Source organism: Schistocerca serialis, chromosome 4 (assembly GCF_023864345.2).
Source record: "Schistocerca serialis cubense isolate TAMUIC-IGC-003099 chromosome 4, iqSchSeri2.2, whole genome shotgun sequence".
Lineage (NCBI taxonomy): Eukaryota > Metazoa > Arthropoda > Insecta > Orthoptera > Acrididae > Schistocerca > Schistocerca serialis.
In genome coordinates, this window is record NC_064641.1 from 470054358 (window position 1) to 470077422 (window position 23065).

Genomic DNA, 23065 nt, shown 5'->3' on the forward strand with positions numbered 1-23065 from the left:
TGTTGTAGAATTATGTTGGTGTGTCTGAACTGCACTTTGAAGCTCCTAACACAGCCATCAAGCTGTTTTTTTAGTGATTTTAAAACAGCTGCTATCTACACTGTGCAGTAAATATATACATTTGCATCCAGCACTATGCCAAAACCATCTATGGTAATTCCTATGAAGGAAGTCACTTCCCTGGAGGAACTTTAATTTCTCTTATCTTATCTTTGTGCTCTGTATGCAAAATGTGGGTGGGTGGTTGTAGAATCATTCTGCAGACTGCTGCAAATGCCAGTTGTCTAAATTTTCTCAGTAGTGTTTCTCGAAAAGAATTGAGTTCATGAAGCATCTCTGTAATACTTGCGTGTTGATCGAACCCACCAGTAACAAATTTGAAATATGTGGTATCCTTTGCAGATGAACGACACTTTCCTAAAATTCTCCCAGTAAACTGAAGCTGATCCGTCACCTTCTGTACTAGCACCCTTATGTGCTCAGTCTATTTCACATTGCTTTGTGGCTTTATGTTTAAATATTTAATTGAGGTATAGTAGTTCTTTTTAAAATTTCAGAAAATGTGCGCACGGGAAGACATCAGAATCACATTGTCACAGAATAATCTTGGAGTCGCCAACCTCCTTGCAAGCATCACCTGCATCTGACTCGAGTACACCATATGCAGGATCGATTATTTTTTACTTTCTGAAGTAGCCTATGTCCTTCCTAAAAGTTCAAGCCATCTCCGTACCAGATGTCATCAAATTTGGTTCAGCAATGTAGTTGTGAAAATGTAACATACAGGGTAACTTTTGCATTTATAGTATTAGTATGGATAAGAGTGGTACTGTCACACTTCCCTGGAGACTCCTGATGATGAACAACCTAATCCGTATGCTTGGATCTTCATTAACTTTCTCCAGTGGGGCACCATATCAGATTCCAATGTGGAATCTGGCTATTACCCGTCATCCATAGTTGACAGGAGATCATATGAGAACAGTGAAAGCTGAGTCTCACATGAGTAATGCTTTCTGAATCCATGCTGGTTTGTAGACAGAAGCTCTCCCATCTCAAATTTATTATATTCAGACTCAGAATATGTTTAAGAATTTTGCAGCAAACCAAAGTCAAATACATTGGTCAGTAATTCTGTGAGTCTGTTTTTGTATCCTTCTTATATATAGGAGTCACTTACACTTTTTTCCTATTGCTTGGAAATCTGTGCTGGGCAAAAGATTCATGATAAATGCAAGCTAATTGAGGGGCCATTGCTGTAGGGTACTCTATGTGAAACCAAATCGGAATTCCATCCAGACCTGGTGACTTACTTGTTTCAAATTCTTTCAGTTGCTTCTATATGCAAGGGGTCCTATTACTACGTTCTCCATATGGGTGTCAGCACGATGATCAGACAATGGTATGTTTGTGTGATCCCTCAAATGCAAGTTCGAAAATTTAAAAATGAAAATTGTTTTAATATCAGTACAGTTGCTGATTCTCCTGGGGCGAAAATGTCGTTTTTAATGTTGATTAGAATTTTGACTGCCTCCAGAGGGCTTGCCACTCTTTGGCGGGTTTGTGCTTGGCTACCATTGGGCTCCCACCTTTGCAGCATCTTTTGCCTTCCATGCTGCATGCCTGTCTTGCTATTCCTTTTTCCCTCGCTTGGGGAACATGTCTAGGGTGTTTCTTGGGAATGTGTTCTGCATTTTCAGTAGCTGACATCAGAACAGTCTCACCACTGTTTTTAGTTCCTTTTTTTCTTTCTTCGTTCACCTTCTCCTGTCCTTCCTGTGCTTTGGTGTTTGAGGTTCCTCTTTGTCTTCTTCCTCCCTGTGCACTCCTAAAACCCGGCCCATGTGCCCGACACATAATAGGTGCCTAGGTAATGCATAATTCCCAACCCCAGGTCAACAGGTAGGGTTTGCACCCACCCCCAGGCCCAGGGAGGAGTGATTGCTTAAGTTGCAACCTTCCCAAATTGCCGATTGGTCCCTCTGTCAGGTGTTCTGGAGATGTGACCTGAGGTGTGAACTATCACCTAAGGCAGCTGTACTCTCATCTAAAGGGGGCCTCAGGTTGAAGGAGTGTGCCATTGAAGATGCTGACAATCATGGTGGATTTTCCAGCAGTGAGCCAATCATCATCTTCGCACTCAACATACACCAAATGTAAATGGAATGAAACTCCTGATACATAGATTCTCCCAGCTACACCACAGTTCTTCATGGTTTCACGTACTGAAGATGGTCAGTCACAATTGAAAAAAGTTGATTGCCGGACCTATGAAATCCTGCTGTTGTTTACGCAATGGCACTTTGCTTTTAGAGACTACTACTGATTCTCAAGCACAACTACTGCTTGCCGCTTCACTCCTCCACGGCTATCCTGTTTGTGTCGAGGCCCATAGAACTCTGAAATTATCCCGTGGTGTTATTTGCACTAGGCTGCTCAATGTCCTGACGAGGCAGAAATCCAAACATATCCCTCTGACGAGGATGTCATTGCAGTCCATTGGGTGATGAGAAACGTAGATGCACCCTTAGTGCCCACATGCACTCCTTGTCTCACTTTTGGCAGAGTGGTGCTTCCGTCTAAGATCAAAGCAGGTTATGAAGTTACCACAGTCCATCCGGAAATTCCAAACCTGATGCGCTGCTATCAGTGTCGTTGTTTCAGCCATACTTGAATGTCCTGTTGACACCCAGCCAAATGTGTAACATGTAGTAGGGATGCACAACGAGGGCAATTGTGTGCCTTCTCTTCCCCACTGTATCAACTGCAATGGCTACCATGCTGCCTCCTCTCGAGATTTCCCGTGTATCTTGATGAACCGGCTGTCCAGAAGATCCAGGTAAAGGAAAAAGTGTCTTAACTGGTCACTCGCAAGTTATATTGGCTAGTTGCAAACCCTGCGTTCTACCATCCAGCACTTACAGTAATGTTCTTGCTACATTTGGCTCAATGAAGGACATGGCCATGCAGACATGTGACCTCAAATTCTGCACTGTGGTTGTAAAATTGCCCGGTGTCGTGGTAGCATCCGCATCTCCTCCTCCAGCTGTGCAACAAGCCACCAGACTTTCACCTTATGGGGGCGATGTCACCTGCTACACAACTGGTAGGGCGGAAAGGACAGAAGGAATACCCCTGTGAAGACTTCCTATGTCTCCCTCCCCCCTCCCCCCCTCCCACCGGCCAACAAATGACTTGAGTCTTTCTCTGCCAACTGGAAAGGCTTCAAGGAATCAAACAAAGGCAAATGGTCTTCTCCTTCACCATCTCGGAGATCCTCTTCAATGGTGTCACCACGTGATATGTCACCGTTGCGCACCACCAATTGTTTTGCTGCCCTGGACTTTATAGACCGACTGAAGGAGAATGCCCAACGTCTCTGTGGGTCTCATGGTGCAGGATCCTCCACCTTCTATACTCTGTAGCAGTGAGTCTTCAAAGGCTGGCTCTTTGAGGCCACCAAGGTGACACCCCTTCATTTTTTTCTCTCCTTCCCTTTCCCTGTCATGACTTTCCTCCAAAGGAATGTTCACGGCCTTCCATCCAACAAAGAGGACTTATGGCTGCTCTTTGATTCCCAGTGTCCGCTTGTTCTCTGCCTCCAAGAAACAAAATTGCGCCCGCACGATTTCTTTGAGCTCCCGCATTTCTTCCCAGTCTGCTTTGACCTTTCCCCCGAAGATGGCATTCCATCTCATGGGGAGTCATACTGCTCATCCAGGATGACATTCATAGTCAACCCATTTCCCTGACTACTCGGCTTCAAGTTGTTGCAGTCTGCATTTTCCTTCCTCACCTGACCTTTTTCCTTTGTACCATTTACTTCGCTCTGTCATTCGAGGTCACCAGGGTAGACTTCCTCCAAATTACTGGGCAGCTACCTCACCCCTTTCTGCTGCTCAATGACTGTAATGTGCACCATCCCCTTTGGGGTTCTCTCAGAAGAGTTGCCCTTTCAGCTGACCTCAGTCAACTTTAATCTCATCTGCCTTAACACGGGAGTCACCTATGTTTCTTTCAGACTCCACGTACACTTATTCTCATTTGGACCTATCCTTATACACTGCCCAGCTTGCCGATCATCTCGAGTGATCTGTTCTCTCTGACACATACTCAAGCGACCATTTCCCGTATACTATCTGTTTGCTGACTCCTACCCCACGTACGTGCACACCCAAATGGTAGCTTTCTAAAACCAACTGGAGGATTTACTCCTCCTTGGCGACCTTTGACGAACAACATTTCCCCATTTGTGATGACCAGGTGGAATATCTTACAACCATTATCCTTACACCCACAGAACGTTCCATCCCTCACACTTCATCTTTACTGCACCATGTAATGGTCCCTCAGTGAACTGAGGCGTGCCGCGATGCAATTTGCGCATGGAGATGTGCTCCCCGCATTTGTAACCGTCATCCTGCGATGGAAAACTGCATTCGTTATAAACAGTTGCGTGCACAGTGTCGTCGCGGTCATCGTGATAGCAAAAAAGCTAGCTGGATTTTATTTACTAGTTCTTTCAACAGTTCCACTCCCTCTTCCGTTGTGTGGGCAAACCTCCAACGGCTCTCTGGGACCAAGGTCCATTCCCCAATTTCCGGCCTGACCGTAGCAGACAATGTCATAGTGGACCCTACTGCTATCTCCAATACCTTGAGCTGCCATTTTGTGCAAATTTTGGGCTCCTCCCACTATCAGCCCGCCTTCCTCTATCGGAAACGAGTGGAGGAGGCTCGGGCGATACCCTTCTCTTCTCAGAATCATGAGTGCTACAATGTCGCCTTAACTATGAAGGAGCTAGATCATCCTCTCACTTCATCCCAATCCTCCACCCCAGGGCCAGACGATGTTCACTTTCAGATGTCGCAACACCTTTCTCTTATGGGCAAGTATCTTCTGTTTCATACATACAACTGCATCTGGCCAGAGGGTGTGTTTCCCAGACCATGGTGTGAACCCACTGTCATACCCATACCTAAGCCTGGTAAGGACAAACACCTTCCTTCTAGCAGCCGCCCCATTTCTTTCACCAGCTGTGTATGCAAGGTGATGGAACATATGATTCATGCTTGGCTGGTATGATGGCTCAGCCTTGCAATTTACTAACCACTGCACAGTGTGGATTTCGAGTGTGTTGTTCTGCAGTTGACCATCTTGTCACTTTGTCCACCCATATTATGAATGGTTTTATGCGGAAATCTCAGATTGTGGCCATGTTTTCTGATTTGGAGAAAGCCTACGATACCTGGTGGAGGACGGGTATCCTCTGCACTCTCTACATGTCGGGCTTCCATGCCTGCCTGCCCCATTTCCGTCAGGAATTTTTAAAAGACCGACTTGTCAAGGTACGTGTAGGTTCTGCATTGTCAGACACCTTTATCCAGGAAAATAGTGTGCCTCAGGGTTCCATCCTGTGTGTCATCCTCTTTGCTGTCGCCAGTAACCCTATTATGGCCTGTCTCCCACCAGGTATCTCCTGCTTCCTTTTCATTGACGATTTTGCCATCTATTGCAGTTCTCCACTGACCTCTCTCATTGAGCTTCATCTTCAGCTATGTCTTGATCATATTTACTCATGGAGCATTGACAGATGCTTTCAATTTTCACTGGCAAAACCGTTTGAATGAATTTCTGGCGGTGCAATTGGTTTCTTCCACCGTCTTTACATCTTGGGCCTGTTGCTCTTCCATTCATTGAAAGTACGAAATTCCTGGGGCTGACGCTCAATAGTAAACTTTCTTGGTCCTCCCATATGTCTTACCTGGCAGCCTGCTGTACGCAGTCCCTCAGTGTCCTAAGTATCCTCTGTGGTACTTCCTGGAGAGCAGATCAAATCACTCTCCTCCATTTGTACTGGTCCCTTGTCCGTTGGAAACTCTACTATGGGTGTTTCATTTGTGCATCTGCACATCAATCCCTCTTATGCCGTCTCATTCTGTGCACCATCGTGGCATCCGTTTGGCAACTGGTGCCTTTTATACTAGTCGGACTGAGATTCTGTACGCAGAAGGTGCCGAACTACCTCTGTCCGACCACCATGACTTTCTCTTCAGCAGATATGCATGCCATTTATCTGCCATGCATGGCTACCCATCATACACCTCCTTCTTAGATGACTCCTTTGATCGTCAGTATGGGGCACATCCCTCTTCTCTGTTACCTCCTGGAGTTCGCTTTCGGCTGTTGCTCCGGCAGCTTAACTTCACGCTGCCTTCCACTTTCCTGATGGGTATGAACCCTTCACCACCTTGGCTTCGTGCGGCGGTTCGTGCTCACCTTGGCCATCATTTGCTTCCTAAGGACACTACTCCTGCCTCGCTCTATCGCCTTCACTTTCACGACCTTCACACGGAACTTCGCGGAGTACCTTTGTATACACTAATGGCTCTCGGACTGATCATGGTGTCGGGTGTGCCTTCGCCATTGGCACCGACATATTTTGATATCGGCTTCTGGAACACTGCTTAGTATTTACAGCAGAGCTCTTTGACCTGTATCAGGCCACGCAGTACCTCCGGTGACACAGGCTTTTCAATTGTGTCATCTACTCAGTGTGTCTCAGTGCCCTACAAAGCCTTTGTGTGCTGTACACCATACATCCCTTAGTGCAACTGGTCCAGGAAAGCTGTTACTTGCCAACTCTTGATGGAGTCCCTGTTATGTGTATGTGGGTTCCAGTTCGTGTCGGTCTGACAGGAAATGAGGCTGCTGCCAAGGTTGCAGTCCCCGTACCTCAGCCCACTAGTTCTAATATTTCCTCTAATGATGTTTGTGTTACCGCCTGTCAATAGGTCATGTCACTTTGGCATCACCGCTGGTCCTCCCTTCATGGGAACAAGCTCCGGGGAATTAAACCTCTCCCAGCAGTTTGGACGACCTCCTCTTGGCCCTCTCGCCATGAGAAAATCGTTTTAGCTAGGACACTGTATTCTTAGCCATCACCATTTGTTAAGTGGTGCTCCCCCATCACTTTGTGCTCAGTGCCCTCAACCTTTGACGGTCCGCCATTTCCTGATGGAATGCCCTTTTTTTAAATACTTACATTCTCATTTGTGTTTGTCGTTTGAGTTATTGGCCGTTTTAACGAACTATGCGTGGGCTGTCGGCTGCATTGTACTTTTTATCTGTCATAGCAATACAGTGAAGAACATTTAATCTTTAGATCAGGACCTCTTTTTCTCTATGGCATATTTTATAGACCTTTCTCCACATCCCTGTTTTTAGCTGTCTTCCCCCTTCGTTTTTAACTCCTCTCTTTGTCTTCATGTTCTACAGTTGTGACTTGGACGTGTATGACACTAGTTGGTTTTGTGCCCTAAAACAAAACAAAACAAACAGAATTGTGTATGTGGCCACTAACTCTGGTTTCATTTGCAGCTCTAATGTTTTAAACTGCTTTTGAGATGAGGTAAATATGGTTGGGATTGGGAGCCTCCCACCACATGCTAGACCCGGATGAGGGATGGGTGATTTAATTTTTTAATCCCATAGTCAACAACAAAATTTTTTTGTTAATTATGTTATGTCATGGCATCTTTCAGTTACTGCCATAGTCAGACCCAAAGATCAGTGTCATTGTACAGTAAAACAAGCAGCTGCAGTAGACATTTCAAAGTAGGTTTTATTTTGCATTGACACTGAATTTTGTTTCTGATTCTGGCAATACTTGAAACACATCTGTTTGATCAGCTGCTGAATGTGGATGACATGCTGAACCATAGGCATATCAATAAAAATAGCATATTAGTTTTCAAATTAGAAATAGGATAAAGTTTTGCCCAAGCTGGGTGTCAAATTTGTTGAAATATGACCAAAAGCATATGTGGAGAGCAATTTATCAGCATCGTTGAAACTTTTTAAAGTTGTTTCTAGTGCCAGTTTAAAACTGTGGCTGAAGCATCAGTCAACCAGAATGAACTTGGTGATTATAACTTTGGAAACTGATGGACCTCCGTCATAAAAGATGAAGTTGATTTCTTTTGCCAGAAAGTTTATAGCCAGTGTTTCCTAGGATGTAAAAGGAGTTATTTTTATTTATTACCTCAGCTGGATGAAAATGTGTGAGAAGAGGCCTGGAGTGAATATAGTGTAGTAGTAAAGCAAAGGGATTTGAAATACAGATTGTTAGAACACTAATCTGATTTACAAGATTTTGTACCCTCTGACTTCCACCTTTTTCCACATGTAAGAAATTTGTGTCTGGATAACATTGTGAACCCATTAGTTATGTTTTAGTGTCAGCTGATGTAGTTTGCAAGGCATTCAGAAGTTCATGTCAGGGATGAAATATGTTCATTAGAAAAACATTGATCTGAGTGCAGTGCCTTTTGATATAATGGATTTTACACACATTTAGTATGTGGACAGTAATAGATGGCATCGAATCTCCATGCACAGGTCATGTTAGTCTTGTAGATTAGAAGGAGGGGGCTACTGAATTCTGAGCTTCATTCCTTTCTTCTTGCTTGAAAAGAGATTTGATGTATTACATGTGTCTGAGCACAATGTATGTTGATACAGATGAGGAAGAAAGTGTTCATTCAACAGTAGCATATAATAATGATAATATATGATGTTCTTTCTAGAATCTTTTAAGGATAGGTTTTCAAATGATTTGGCATACCAAATAAAGCGTGACAGTACATTAATAGTATCAGAAGAAAAATTCGCATTAGAAATCAATAAAATTGCAAAGTGACTGAGTGGCTGGCCACTGCTTACCTTACGAGGTGAAATTCCAGTACTGCCGATTAACACATTTAAAAGTGATCTTGATTTTTGTGTCTCCTTGTCCCCTCTACAGGTGGGTTCCTCCCATGCATGGGTCTGAGTGACCTGTTTCTCCTTTCTGACCGTCCCCAAACTACCCTGCTTTCCTTCTTGAGGAAAGAACTAATAGTTCCAAAGGCTAGGAACAGATGTTTGCTTTTAAATGTAGTTACTGGCAGTAATGGCCAGCCTTTCTCTCTTTGTAACTTCACAGGACTTTCTTATGAAATTTGCTGAAAACAATCAGTTACAGTTTGAAAGCAAAAGTACTAACATAAATCAATATCTGCTTGACAACTCCGTCCATGTCATAGAAGAATCATTCTTAAGTAATATATATATTACAGTCCTCGATTTGCATTCAGTTTTTTTTTTTTTTTTTTGGGATTTGTGTATGTCACTGTACTGAGACTTCAATGGGATTCTAGTGCTTTTTCATTCTTCACTGTTTCTACCTCATTTTTGTATCAGCCTTTACATGATTTGTTTTTGAAGTGGCCATTTGGAGTGGAATGGCAAACACAATGTTTCTTATATTCATGTACCCTTACTTGTAGATATTGTTTCCTGTGTTTTATGTATTAAGGCTGGAAATATATTTGTTGAATTATAGACAACAAGGGTCATTGGAAGTCAGTTACATTTGTATTAATCATTATTTTTGTATTTCTCTCTTTTCTTTTCCAGATGGATTATTCAGATGGATGGTGCACAAGGTACACTATATGAGGGCGAGCAGTTCCAACTCCAGTTCAAATTTAGTTCAAAATACCCCTTTGACTCACCAGAGGTACTTAACATTCGGGTTCTTTTTCTAAATATGACATTCATAACCTTGATTTAAACACTTTAAAGGCTAATATTTGCAAAGAATTCAAGATCATAAAGGGATGTGAAAAATTAATTTATATAAAATAAAGTTAATAACAACAAAGGTCACCAGTTACAGTGTCAGAGACAATATGTAATTGTTGTCAGTAAGATGGTTTAACTTTAATGAGAAATCTTCACTTAACAGCAGTACAGAAGTACAATAAAATAATTTTATTTATTATTAACGCCCATCAGGCTGGAAGGAAACTGTAGTTAGGTCGACTAGAACACATGAAAATAAATACTTAGTTCATTGATTTGGAACTGCAAGTTTCTTTCTAAGAGGGTGGATCAGACCTAAAGTGCATGGAAGATGGAGATAAAGAGCAGTTCAGTCAGGACAGTGACTGACTAGTCAATTCTTCCTTATTGCAGAAAAATACAGTAGTAAAAGCAGTGAAATCAACAACACAAGACATTGTCATTAGAGGTGTGAATTGTCCTATCACAAAATCTTTACTTTACGTATGGTATATAAAGTGAGATGTGATAGGTCGCAAGTAATGTAAAAGGAAGCACAATCTGGGTTTCTAATTCTGCCGAAGTCCTACAATACAAATGGATAACTCAGTAATCTGGACAGAGATACAGAAGAGCTGCGATCTGATTAAGGGTATAATCACCTGAGAAGATTGTGAGGAACCCATGGTAAGCATTAGTGAGGATGACTGGTAGGGGTGGGGCACTACTTCATCCAAATACAAGACGAGTGTGTGAGTCAAATTTTTAATTTTAATAGAAGATAGACAGTCAAAAAATGAAAGCAAAAATGAAATAAAATATATGGGTAAGAGTGTTCTAGGTGATAATGTCTGCTGCTACCACCACCACCACCACCACCACCACCACCACCACCACGAGCACCACCACTGCCAGCTTCCAACCCCACCACCAGCACCCCCTACCTCCACCAACAGTATCCCCCCCACCCCCCCATCACCACCTCCACCAAAAGCAAAACTGCCTCTGGTAACAATTTCCACAAGAAAACAGAGTAGTTTAGAACTTCACAAAAAATTCTAAATTGAAGTGTAGAATGATTACTTATTTGTAATGCACTGTCTGTCTTACAAGGGGAGGCTGCCAATTGTGAAATTCAGATTTGATTTATACTGCGCATAATAAAAGCTCATGGCCAGAGGTGTAATGTGGCAAAGGACCAAGATGCACTTCTCAGCCGTTGTCGAGAAAATTGACAGTTAAAAGAAACCGTTGCAGTGAAATACTCTCTACGATTAATAATTTTCTACAGCGTTGTGGCGCAGCGGTAAGCGCTCGGGTTCGTAATCTGAAGGTCGCCGGATCGGATCTCGCGCCATGCAAGTTTTTTTTATTATTTGTTTTTTGTAATTCAAATAAATGTATATACACGCGTGAGCGCGCGCGCGCGCACACACACACACACACACACACACACACACACACACACACACACACACACACACACACATATATATATATAACATTCCACGTGGGAAAAATATAGCTAAAAACACAGATGATGTGACTACCGAACGAAAGTGCTGGCAGGTCGATAGACACACAAACATACACATGAAATTCAAACTTTCGCAACAAACTGTTGCCTCATCAGGAAAGAGGGAAGGAGAGGGAAAGACGAAAGGATTTTCGACGATGTTATAAGTTGCGCCAGGGACCGCATCTACCTTCTTTCGAATATATATAAAAACAAAGATGATGTGACTCACCAAACAAAAGCGCTGGCACGTCGATAGACACACAAACATACACACAAAATTCAAGCTTTCGCAACAAACTGTTGCCTCATCAGGAAAGAGGGAAGGAGAGGGGAAGACGAAAGTAAGTGGGTTTTAAGGGAGAGGGTAAGGAGTCATTCCAATCCCGGGAGCGGAAAGACTTACCTTAGGGGGGAAAAAAGGACAGGTATACACTCGCACACACGCACATATCCATCCACACATACAGACACAAGCAGACATATTTAAAGCCCCTTTAAATATGTCTGCTTGTGTCTGTATGTGTGGATGGATATGTGCGTGTGTGCGAGTGTATACCTGTCCTTTTTTCCCTCTAAGGTAAGTCTTTCCGCTCCCGGGATTGGAATGACTCCTTACCCTCTCCCTTAAAACCCACTTCCTTTCGTCTTCCCCTCTCCTTCCCTCTTTCCTGATGAGGCAACAGTTTGTTGCGAAAGCTTGAATTTTGTGTGTATGTTTGTGTTTGTTTGTGTGTCTATCGACCTGCCAGCGCTTTCGCTCGGTAAGTCACCTCACCTTTGTATATATATATGTGTGTATACATTTGAATTACAAAAAAAAATACTAAAAAAAAAGGTTGCATGGCACGAGATTCGATCCGGCGACCTTCAGATTAAGAACCCGAGCGCTTACCGCTGCGCCACGACGCTGGAGAAAATTGTTAATCGTAGAGAGTATTTCACCGCAACGGTTTCTTTTAACTGTCGATTCTCTCGACAACGGCTGAGAAGTCCATCTTGGTGCTTTGCCACATTACACCTCTGGCCATTAGCTTTTATTATACGCAGTATAAATCGAATCTGAATTTCACAATTGACGGCCTCCCCTTGTTGGATAATTTCAGTCCATGCTTGAGCCCCAGGTTGTAGTGGAGTGATGCTCGAGAGTAGTGCAGCACAGAGTGCTGGGTTGGCACCACATCAGCACTTCTTATGCATGTATAGTGGGGCAACTGAGCAGTGGAGTACATTATCCTGACCAAAGAAATTGCCCAACGAGTGGGAAGAGTTGTTATCTACAGTTCCTTGAAGTTTGAAATGTGTTACTATCATGAGTGTACTTAGGATACAGTGCTGTTAGATTTTATCATTTATGTCAACGTGTGTCTAAAAGGAACTGAGTGTATGGTCTATCCATCCAATCAGTGTTTTCAGTCAGAGAAATTGAAAGTTTCATCGTGTTGTACTTGTGGATATCACTTCAGAAAGTAAACTAACCATGTTTGATTACAGCTTACGGTACAAAAGACACGAACTACAATCTACTTGGACTAACTTTATTTGTGACCCATGTAGCTCAAAAGAAGAAATGAACATTCATTAAAATGCCCATAAAATTCTACACAGTTGTTTTTCAACTGTAAACAGTTTTACTCAATCATAGAACAAACAGTTACAAATGTTCATAGTAGTTTCAGTAGAATCACCATAGGAGAAGTAGGAAACAAAGTAACAGTACCATTTGGTCTTCAAGTGAGTGTCACTTGATGCAATGAGAGAACTGTAATATACTGCTATAATGTTTACTGCTACAGATGTCTGTTGTACTGCCTTACATGCTCATTGGAGATGAGGCATAGTCATTGTTATGGCATTTGCTCAGTAGAGTTTAGATTCAGAGAAAAAAATTCAACAAATATCTTTCTACAATGTGCTTTTGAAACAATGAATATTAAGTGAAAAATATGTTAGAAGTCAGTAGAAACTTTACTGTAATTTACTGGTGATATTGTGCAAAATGCTTTTATTATCCTGGAGGGATCCCTGAACATAAAGAGCAATGTGCAGTAGAAATCAAGCATTCATGCAAGGTAGTTTTGAAACAGGAAACAACTTTGATATTGTGACAAATGAAGTTATCCAAGTAAGAGATGCTATTCCAAAATTTGTTACAAAATAAATGATTTCAGTGTGTTTACCAGCTATGCTACTTTTAACTTCACTGTTGACTCTCGCTTTACGTCAGTAAAAGTAAAAGACTAAGGAAATGTGAAAATGGAGATCTGTTAAATAGTCAGTGATTCTCCTGCCATCTAATCCAACAATTTGTCCAAAAATTTCATCTATTCTGACAATCGTCTTGCTGATCCTATATAGGATGCCAGGTAAAAGCAGTTGATATTAAGGTGTCTACTGATGTCTTTTTTTTTCTGACAATCATGCAAAAAAAGTACAGTTGGTAGCAAGCTATTGTCTGTAGTGGATTGCTGGTGGTACTGCCCTTGTCACAGCTTTGTGACAAACATGTTTTATCCCTTCATTGCTACACCATTCTGCTCTTTGTTGCACACATGCATGCAGTATCACTGATTTATTTCACCAGTCCTGCTCTGCACTGATTGTCGTGCTGCTGGGGTCATTTAGAATCATTCCATTATAACTGTAGCCTGAAGATTTTTTTTTTGTTTTGTTTTTAATGACTTTCCATGATATGCTATACTTGTAATTAGTGGTATACATAGATGTGTGAGATAAGGAGTGCATATGGTTTTGTGATGTGCTTGTTTCAGAAAGTGACGTTTCTTGAGCAGTCAGTCTGTACTGAATGATTGGAAATCCTCCCAGTGCATCATTTTATTTAACAGCATTAAAATATTAACATAGTGTAATATTTTTCCAACAGATGTTCCAGGATGGATGTATTTGAAAACAATTTTAGTCATCCTCAAGTTGTGTCTCAAAGCCAAAATATTATGCTGTTTGTCAAACAGTTGTGAACTTTACTAATGATAGTCTGAAAAACGCTAACCCCAAAAGCTACAGTTTTATCATACGGTTCAATATCCCAATCTACCACTTAGAATGAAATATTTGTTTCATACTGGAACTTAGCCAGCACAGTTTTGCCCACATTATTATGGCTGAAACAGGTAATTCATTAGATCCTTGAGTTTTTAACATATTAATGATTTTGTCTGGTTTAAGTTATGAAAAAGAAAAACCAACATTGACAATTCCAATTTTAAGTTCTGAAGTATAAATGTGTTCAGAACAGTGTCAAATTGTACATGTATCATGGTACCATAACTGATTTTAAAGTCTCCTCCTACAATGGGAGCAACTTAATCCTTCTGTTGGTGATTGTGGATGCAAGCATTAGTCAGTCATTATTAACATGAAATTGCTGGTAAAAAAAATTCCTTTCTAGACCTGCAGAGTGGAGCTTTTAAATTGATTTGAAGATGATTACATAACTCAAACAATTGAAAATCCAGGATGGACTGTAATAATATTATGAAAAAGATAGTTGCTACTCACCATATAGAGGAGAGGCTGTTGGAAACTGTGGTTTCGGCCAACAAGGCCTTTGTTGAAAATGTGTGCACACACGCGTGCGCGCGCGCGCGCGCGCACACACACACACACACACACACACACACACACACACACACACACACACACACACAGTCTTCGGCAGCTGAAGCCAAAATGTCAGACTTCAGGTGCCAGATACTGTGTGTGTGCATGCGCGCGCGCATGGTTTTTTTTCCAACAAATGCATTGTTGGCTAAAACCTCATTTTCCAAGTCCTTTTTTGTTCTTATCTGCGACTCAGCATCTCCACTATATGGCGAGTAGCAACTATCCTTTTCATAATGTGATTACATCACTCAGTGATTTCACAGTTCAGTACCTAATTTTGGTTGGGACTGCAGAGATTAAAACTATAATTATGTCAGAAAACCAGTGTTTAAGGGTGGATTCATTTAGCATCAGGAGAGAAGTACACTGTAGTGATTTAAAATCGTGGGGTACCTCCTGATGTCGTGTCAGACCTTCTTTTGTCCATTGTAGTGCAGCAACTTGACAAGGCATGGTCTCAACAATTTGTGGGAAGTCTCTTGCAGAAATATTGAGCCATGCTGCCTCTATAGCTGTCCATAATTGCAAAAGTGTTTTCAATGTAGAATTTTGTGCACAAACTGACATGTCGATTATATCACATATATGTTCAATGGGTGACAAAATCGTTCATACAAATTGCTCAAAATGTTCTTCAAACCAGTCGTGAACAGTTGTGGCCTGGTGACATGGTGCATTGTCATACATAAAAATTCAATCATTGTTTGGAGATATGGAGTCCATGAATGGCTGTAGATGGTCTCCAAGTAGCCAAACTGTTTCCAGTCAATGGTTGGTTCAATCCATTCCATGTTAGCACAGCCACCACCAGTTTGCATAGCGCCTTGTTGACAACTAGCGTCCATGGGGTCTGCACCACACTCAAACCATACCAACAGCCCTTACCAACTGAAATTGGGACTCATCTTACCAGGCCACAGTGTTCCAGTCATGTGTAGGGAATATCGGCTATAGTCATGAGCGCAGTAGAGGCGGTGCATGCGATATCATGCTGTTGGCGAAGGCACTCTAATTGGTCATCTACTGCATTAGTCCATTAACTCCAAATTCACCGCACTGTCCTAGTTGATACATTTGTGGTACATCCCACATTGATTTCTGTGGTTATTCCATGCATTATTGCTTATAGCACTGACAACTTTATGCAAACACTGTTGCTCTGTCATTAAGTGAAGGCCATTGGCCACTGCATTGTCCATGGTGAGAGGTAATGCCCAAAATCTGTTATTCTCAGCAGTCTCTTGAGTTCTTTAATGATTTTCAAAATGAAATGTTCCATGCATGGCCAGATCACATCTGAAACCTTTTCACATGTATCAGGTGAGTACATAAGACAGCTCCTCCAACACACTGCCCTCTTTTTACCTAGTGTATGTGGCACTAACGCCATCTATATGCACAAATATTGTTATCCCATGACTTTGGTCACCTTGGTGTATGTCAGTTATGCTTTAATGAAAAATTCCATGACCTGGTAGGAATAACCTGACAGAGTCCAAATGGGGTAAATTTGTAGAACAGTGCACAAGTGGTGGCCATGAAGTTTTATTTACTACCTTGAAAAGATCAAGTTGCAGCTGTGGAGCTTGATGATGCCTTAATTCTTGTCTGTGTATTCATCCTTCAATGTGGCAGATTTTCCCATTTATTGATGACATGGTAGAGAATTTGTTTTTAGAAATCTATATTTTGGTTACTATACATTCCTGCCACAATCGTTTATTCATCCAAGGAAAGAGGAAACACTAGGCCTGTGTCAGGTGAAGATGGTGAAGCAAAATTTGATAGCTCAAAGAAACAGCACATGTAATTATGCCCTTGCATAATGAGCTGGGGTGTCATTATGGAGCAAAAACACCCCCTTGGACAGCTTCCAGCAATACAACTTGACAACCTCTCATATTCTTGTCAGGGTAATTCAGTAGTATGTGCCTGTGACTGATTGCCCATTGGAACATAATCTGTCAGCACCACACAGTGGCAGTCCCAAAAAAGACCTAGTATCACCTTGCCCCATGATGCTTGGGTCTTCACCTTTTATGGTGGTGGTTATCCATGTTTTTTCCATGCTTGCTTTACTCATTCATCGTGTTTATGGTGATACATCCAGCATTTATCTGTGGTGATTACATCGCTAAAAAAGACCGCTCCTTGACACAGCATAAAATTTCCACTTCCACCTCAGTTCGACTGACAGTTTTAGTGTATGTGAGCTCACAGCATGCACTGGGTGGCGGCTTGCATCATATTCAAAATGTCGTCCAAGGTTTGAAAACTGTTCCATGACTGACTTCCTTTTTTTTTCACTGTTGCCTAGATTGTGTTACTCTGATCTTCGAGCATCAGGACCTCAACTTTTCCTGGTTCTTGACAGAAATGGTCTGCCTCCTTGTTCATCATTCCAATGTGGTTGACTACACTGGAAGTGTCTTTTCCATTTAACCACTTTGTCATATGATGCTACACTGTTGCTATCAACTAAGCATGCATTGTTCCCCTTCAAAAATGGAAAAAGAATTTCTGCATGAGACACTACTTTGTCAGTAGGCTGCGCCATTTTCTTTTGGCTCTTAGAGTAGTGTGCTACAGCTCAGAGCCATGGGATTTCAGTGTGTACCAGGAGGGCAGACATGCACCTGCAAGCAAACAAAATATTACTTATTTAACACTATGTGTTTGAGGTGGTAATTAAAACTTAATGTGACCCCACTTGTCATTTTCCGACAAATCATGCTTTCACCTGTTGTGTAGCAATGACTGTGTAGGTGTTAGATACAATAATGTTGACTACAATTTGGTAGCCTGTATCATTCAGTAGCTTAGTGGACTCTTTTGAGTGAGTTTGGATTCAGTATAGTATAGAACCTTGCATATTGATGGATTCTGAAGAGCATCCACAACAACAGAAAGGTCAGTTGAATTCATTTACGATATTTCAGCAGGAAATGGCTTGGCATATATGATGAGGAATTTGTAAGTTGTTTTCAAAGAAAGACTGCTTCCGTTGCTTTGCTTAAGTGCGTATTTACTTGATGTGTAGTTCATCAAATGCCTGTGGATGTGGTTGGTCAACGTCTTTGTTATGGTCCTTCCGCAACTACTCAGCTTTGTGGCCTTGACTATAACTGCGTGGAGTGAGACTCCCTATAAACATCTTATTCCATTGCACATACAGTTATGTAATTTTAGTCATTTGTGTTGTAAACTCACTAAACTATTGGAATCGGTTTAAAAATTTCTTATTCAGAATCGCTGTAGGAAAATGTTCAAGTAAATAATGTAAGACAGAAAATGAACTGCCACAAGGTGGTTCCAGTTCCCATATTGTTCGAATTATATACAACCAAGATATTGGCAAGAACATCTCAAAAATACTGTGATGCAGACAATATTGCCCTAGCCATACAAGTAATTTCAAAAGGAGGAGAAGAAAACCCTCCAAAGATCAAGGTGCACAAAGTGCACATTATAAACAGTGAAGGCCCTGTGCGAGCCCCAGTAAAATGAAGATGTGTATATTCCACTTAAAGAGCAAGGTCACTGAAATAAAACTTAGTATCAGTTGCTGCAGTTGACAGCTAAACTGCAACCTATGTGCTAAATATTTAGGTGAAATACTTGATCACTCTCCAATGCTTAGAGGAAATAGCATTATCAAAAGTTTACTGGAACAAGCTGGAGGAGGGGGGGGGGGGGGGGGGGGGGGGAAGCACAAGCAGACACTTTAATATACAGCAATATTATCAGTTGTGTGTTCTGTAAGCAGATACTGAGCTTCTATATGGCTGCAGTAAGTTCTCAGCGAGATTTATGTCCATCCAAACAACATATTGAAAATAAAATAAACACAAGTTTCCACGTTTCATGTCTTGTGTACTATAGCACCACCAGATCTTGTATAACAACAGAGAGTGGACTAAGAATGGAATAATTTTTGCTACAGGCCGGTTACTAAAAACATTGCAATAAAAATATATTTCTTATCTTCCATTTACTGGGCTTAAATCTAGAAAGCCTGGGTGGCCTGAAGAGCTAATTGGACACAGTTTTCTGGACAAGGCCTGAAGAATCAGACAAACAATTACTACAGCTATACAACTGCCAAGAAAAATCTGGAGTCAGTTCAACAACATAAGAACAAGTACCCAAGATACCAACCAGGTATCCCATCATAAATGGGGTATTTTATACACAACCAAGAGTGTGATAGTGACACGATGGCTTACACATCTTGCCCAGCAGAATTATTTGGAAGGGAACTGGAATGACTTCGTAAAGGCTGCTCCAAAAGGTTATTGAATGGTTAAGTTCCTTGGCCATAGAACTTTGATGGAACTGAGTAAGTGCTCCAGTCCCTTTGAAATCAGTCCATATTATACTATATACTATTGGTGGAGGGGGGGGGTGATACGTGTGCAAGAACAGTAGAGTTAATTCCAAAATGCTTAAACCACATCAAGCTTGTAGTATGCTAACTGACCCTGCAGATCATTGTAATTGTCCTTTTATGGGCAAAGAATATTCTTCGTGGATGCACAGAGATGCCCCAAAGAATATCGTCATAGAAAAGTATAAAATGAAAATAAGTAAACAAGATGTTGCTTTTCAGTCACAGCAGCACTGGAGATTATTTTTATAGTGAAGAACATAGCTTACATTTTCTGTGCAAGTCTTTGAATTTCATAGTTCCAAGAAAGATTTGTATATCTTTTTTTAATATTAGGTTGGTGAAGTCACAACAGTCTACTTGAGAAGGAAGTCCAGAATTGTATTGACAATAAGGAAAACACTCTATAATAGTTTGTAAGCCCTGATTTTGTAGTGTTGTAGATAATTAGTGCAAATGTACTATTCACTGATTCTCTCTCTCTCTCTCTCTCTCTCTCTCTCTCTCTCTCCCTCCATGGCCATGTATGCTGGAATTGTCTTACATACAAATATTACAATATTTGGCACCATTATGTATACAAATCTCAAGTCAGCAAAGAAGATGAAGCATTACTGTGAGAGGAGTTTTCTTATATTTTCTTGTTTCCCTGGACTCTCAGCAGACCACAGCCACGTAAATAAGAAAACTAACACAATATCTACATGTGTCAGAAAGTGTTTCTTCTTATTTTAGGCTGTAGTCACACTTTTATATTATCCCTGTATCCTACGAATGAACCAAAGCCTGCCACATGCTTTACTGAGCCTATGTGATCACTCCAGTTAATATGAAATCAGAAGGCTTTCGCCTGTTCTATTTCCATATCTGTTCTTGTCCTTATGGAGTTACAGCTGTCCATCAGTGGGCAGAAGAATAGCTAGAGATGAGATTTGACATGATGGGGGTTTGAGGTGAGTACATTAGCTGGGTGTAACACACCATCTTTCATTTTCAAAAGAGAGAAAAAACTTACTTTGGCACTTGAAGTATTTTACGGTGGTAGGATAATTCTCCCATCAGCGCGTCAGTACAAATTTACCTTTAGATTCTCTATATCGTAGTGTTGATTAATCATCACTCTTATTTTGAGATCCACACTGTTTCCTGAGGCTTCACATTTTGCTTTGTAATTGTGATTGACTCTGTTTAGAATCTCTCTATCCATACAATAAGGATATCAGTAGTTGGCAAGATGGCCAAGTTCCCAAATGTCTTTGTAGCAGAAGAAGCTGCTGTTGCCATATTCTGATTCATCTTTGATAAATCAAGAAGGTTACATGGGAACAGTATAAGTTTTACCAGTAAGTGACAAGAAGTTACTTTCTCTTAGATAACTCTCTGCTGGATAAAATATAAATTACAGTGATTTGTCTGATTTTAGTACTGATGAAAATATGAAACCTTGAGGAGGAGGAGGAGATGTGTTTCTTGAGAATAGTCTGCTAATTTTAAACTGAACAGTGTTTCCTTAGAAAAAAATAGGAAAATGGGTTTCAAAGAAGCAGTTAAGGAAAACTTAAATGAAGAATAACGACCATGATTCACACTTGCTGTAATTACTAATGGGCATTTCAATAATAACCTGCAGCACTATGGTCACCAATTAAATGCCACACATCTGACAGCATAAAAAAAATTTTTTTCAGCAATTATATGCTTCATTGTCAAATTATGGTAGTGTCTCTCTGTGGACTGACATCTTCGATTCCCGTAATTTTGTGTGATCATATTCTCTTAATGTAATTTGGCTGCATTCTGCAACACCCTTGTTCTTATGACAAATTTTCAATTGATTAATCATTTTAACTTAGTTGTGTCTCTTAAATAGGCTTGCTTCATTCATACTGGTTATTGATCTGAAATCCTCATAGATAATTAGTACTTTACTCTTTTATTAATTAGGTATTGTTTTAGCTATAAAAATTTAAGGTAATGCTTGCATTTGATATATTGAATGACTTTACTCTTATAGTGTATTCAGGAAAAATATTGTGGGTCTTACTGTGGAAAAAAATTTAAAAATTTTTACGTATTGGTAAATTTATTGCTCTCTTGCAGGTTACATTCATAGGACCAAATATTCCAGTCCATCCACATGTGTATAGTAACGGACATATCTGTTTGTCAATTTTGACTGAAGACTGGTCGCCAGCACTTTCAGTACAGTCAGTCTGCCTTAGCATAGTCTCCATGCTTAGCAGTTGTAAAGAGAAGGTAGTAAACACTAGCATTTTTACCATTTCTTTTTAAGCTCACATACTGAAAATCAGTGTAACATTCTTGAAATATATTTGAGATTACTATTGGAATGTGTTACACATAACATGTAAGTTGTTGATCCTTATGGGACGTGTAAGTTGTTGATCCTTATGGGACGTAGGAATAAAAGCAACCAACAACTTTTAATTATCTTTCTTGATGTGGGCTCTAATTTTATGCAGAAAAGCATTGCAAATAGAGAAGTGTTGTGCTAAAGAGATTTGTACATCAGTCTGTAGTAAATGCAGAAAAAGCTCCCTATAATTTCATTTAAGAAAGTGAGATAATGTTTTGCAAAAAATTATATTTTTTCTTATCACCGAATCTGAATTATAGGAAACCTCCCAGTCACAGTCATATGCACAAACAAAAAAGTGTGTGTTTGGGGGGGATTCTGTAGCAGTGCATATGTTGCTCCCAAAACCTGGGTTTCAGCCTCAGTTGTGCATTCTCTCTCTCTCTCTCTCTCTCTCTCTCTCACACACACACACACACACACACACACACACACACACACACACACACACACACACACACACACAAAATCAAAAAGATTTGCATCACCCCAGTTCCCAGAACTCCTGAAGATAGAAGTTTACTGTGGATATTGTATCACAGACACAGTCCTTTTGACTGTTCAGAGGTGTCACTAAACCCACCCAAAGATGTAAACAACCATGCATGAGCAGCGCCTATTAGACAGAGGGTGTCCGACATCTGATCAGTTCCAGTCATTCCACCAGGAAGGAGGTACACGGCTTGTGTTGTCTGTAGTTAACCATGCCTAGACAGTCAGTACTGCAATTCGATCGCATCCACATTGTTACTTTGTGCCAGGAAGGGCTCTCAACAAGGGAAGTGTCCAGGCATCTTGGAGTGTTGTTGTGACATGGAGGAGGTACAGAGAGACAGGAATTGTCGATAACATGCCTCACTCAGGCTGTCCAAGGGCTACTACTGCAGTGGATGACCGCTAACTACGGATTATGGCTCGGAGGAATCCTGACAGCAACGCCACCATGTTGAATAATGCTTTTAGTGCAGTCACAGGACCTCATGTTACGACTCAAGCTGTGCGCAATAGGCTGCATAATGTGCAACTTCACTCCCGATGCCCATGGCGAGGTCCCCCTTTGCAAGCAAAACACCATGCAGCGCAGTACAGATGGGCCCAACAACATGCCAAATGGACCACTCGGGATTGGGATCATGTTCTCTTCACCAATGTGTATCGCATATGCCTTCAACCATACAATTGTCAGAGGACACACTGTCCGGTGAGTGCGAGGTGGAGGTTCCCTGATGTTTTGGGGTGGCATTACGTGGGGCCGACATACACCGTTGGTGGTCATGGAAGCCGCCATATCGGCTGTGATATGTGAATACCATCCTCTGACCGATAGTGCAACCATATTGGCAGCATATTGGTGAGGCATTTGTCTTCATGGACAACAATTTATGCCCCCATCGTGCACCTCTTGTGAATGACTTCCTTCAGGATAACGACATCGCTCGACTAGGGCGGCCAACATGTTCTCCACACATAAATCCTACTGGACATACCTGGGATAGACTGAAAAGGGCTATTTATGGACAACATGACCCACCAACCACTCTGAGGAATCTACACT

At 41.2% G+C, this 23065-nt stretch overlaps 1 protein-coding gene across 1 annotated transcript in view; it reads left to right on the forward strand.

Moving 5' to 3' along the window:
* LOC126475121 (ubiquitin-conjugating enzyme E2 W) overlaps positions 1 to 23065 on the forward strand; it is a 99658-nt gene that overhangs the window by 28421 nt on the left and 48172 nt on the right. The window contains exons 3-4 of the mRNA XM_050102715.1: positions 9460 to 9562; positions 21234 to 21389. Of these exons, the coding sequence (XP_049958672.1) occupies positions 9460 to 9562; positions 21234 to 21389 (259 nt within the window). The remainder of the gene's footprint in view (positions 1 to 9459; positions 9563 to 21233; positions 21390 to 23065) is intronic.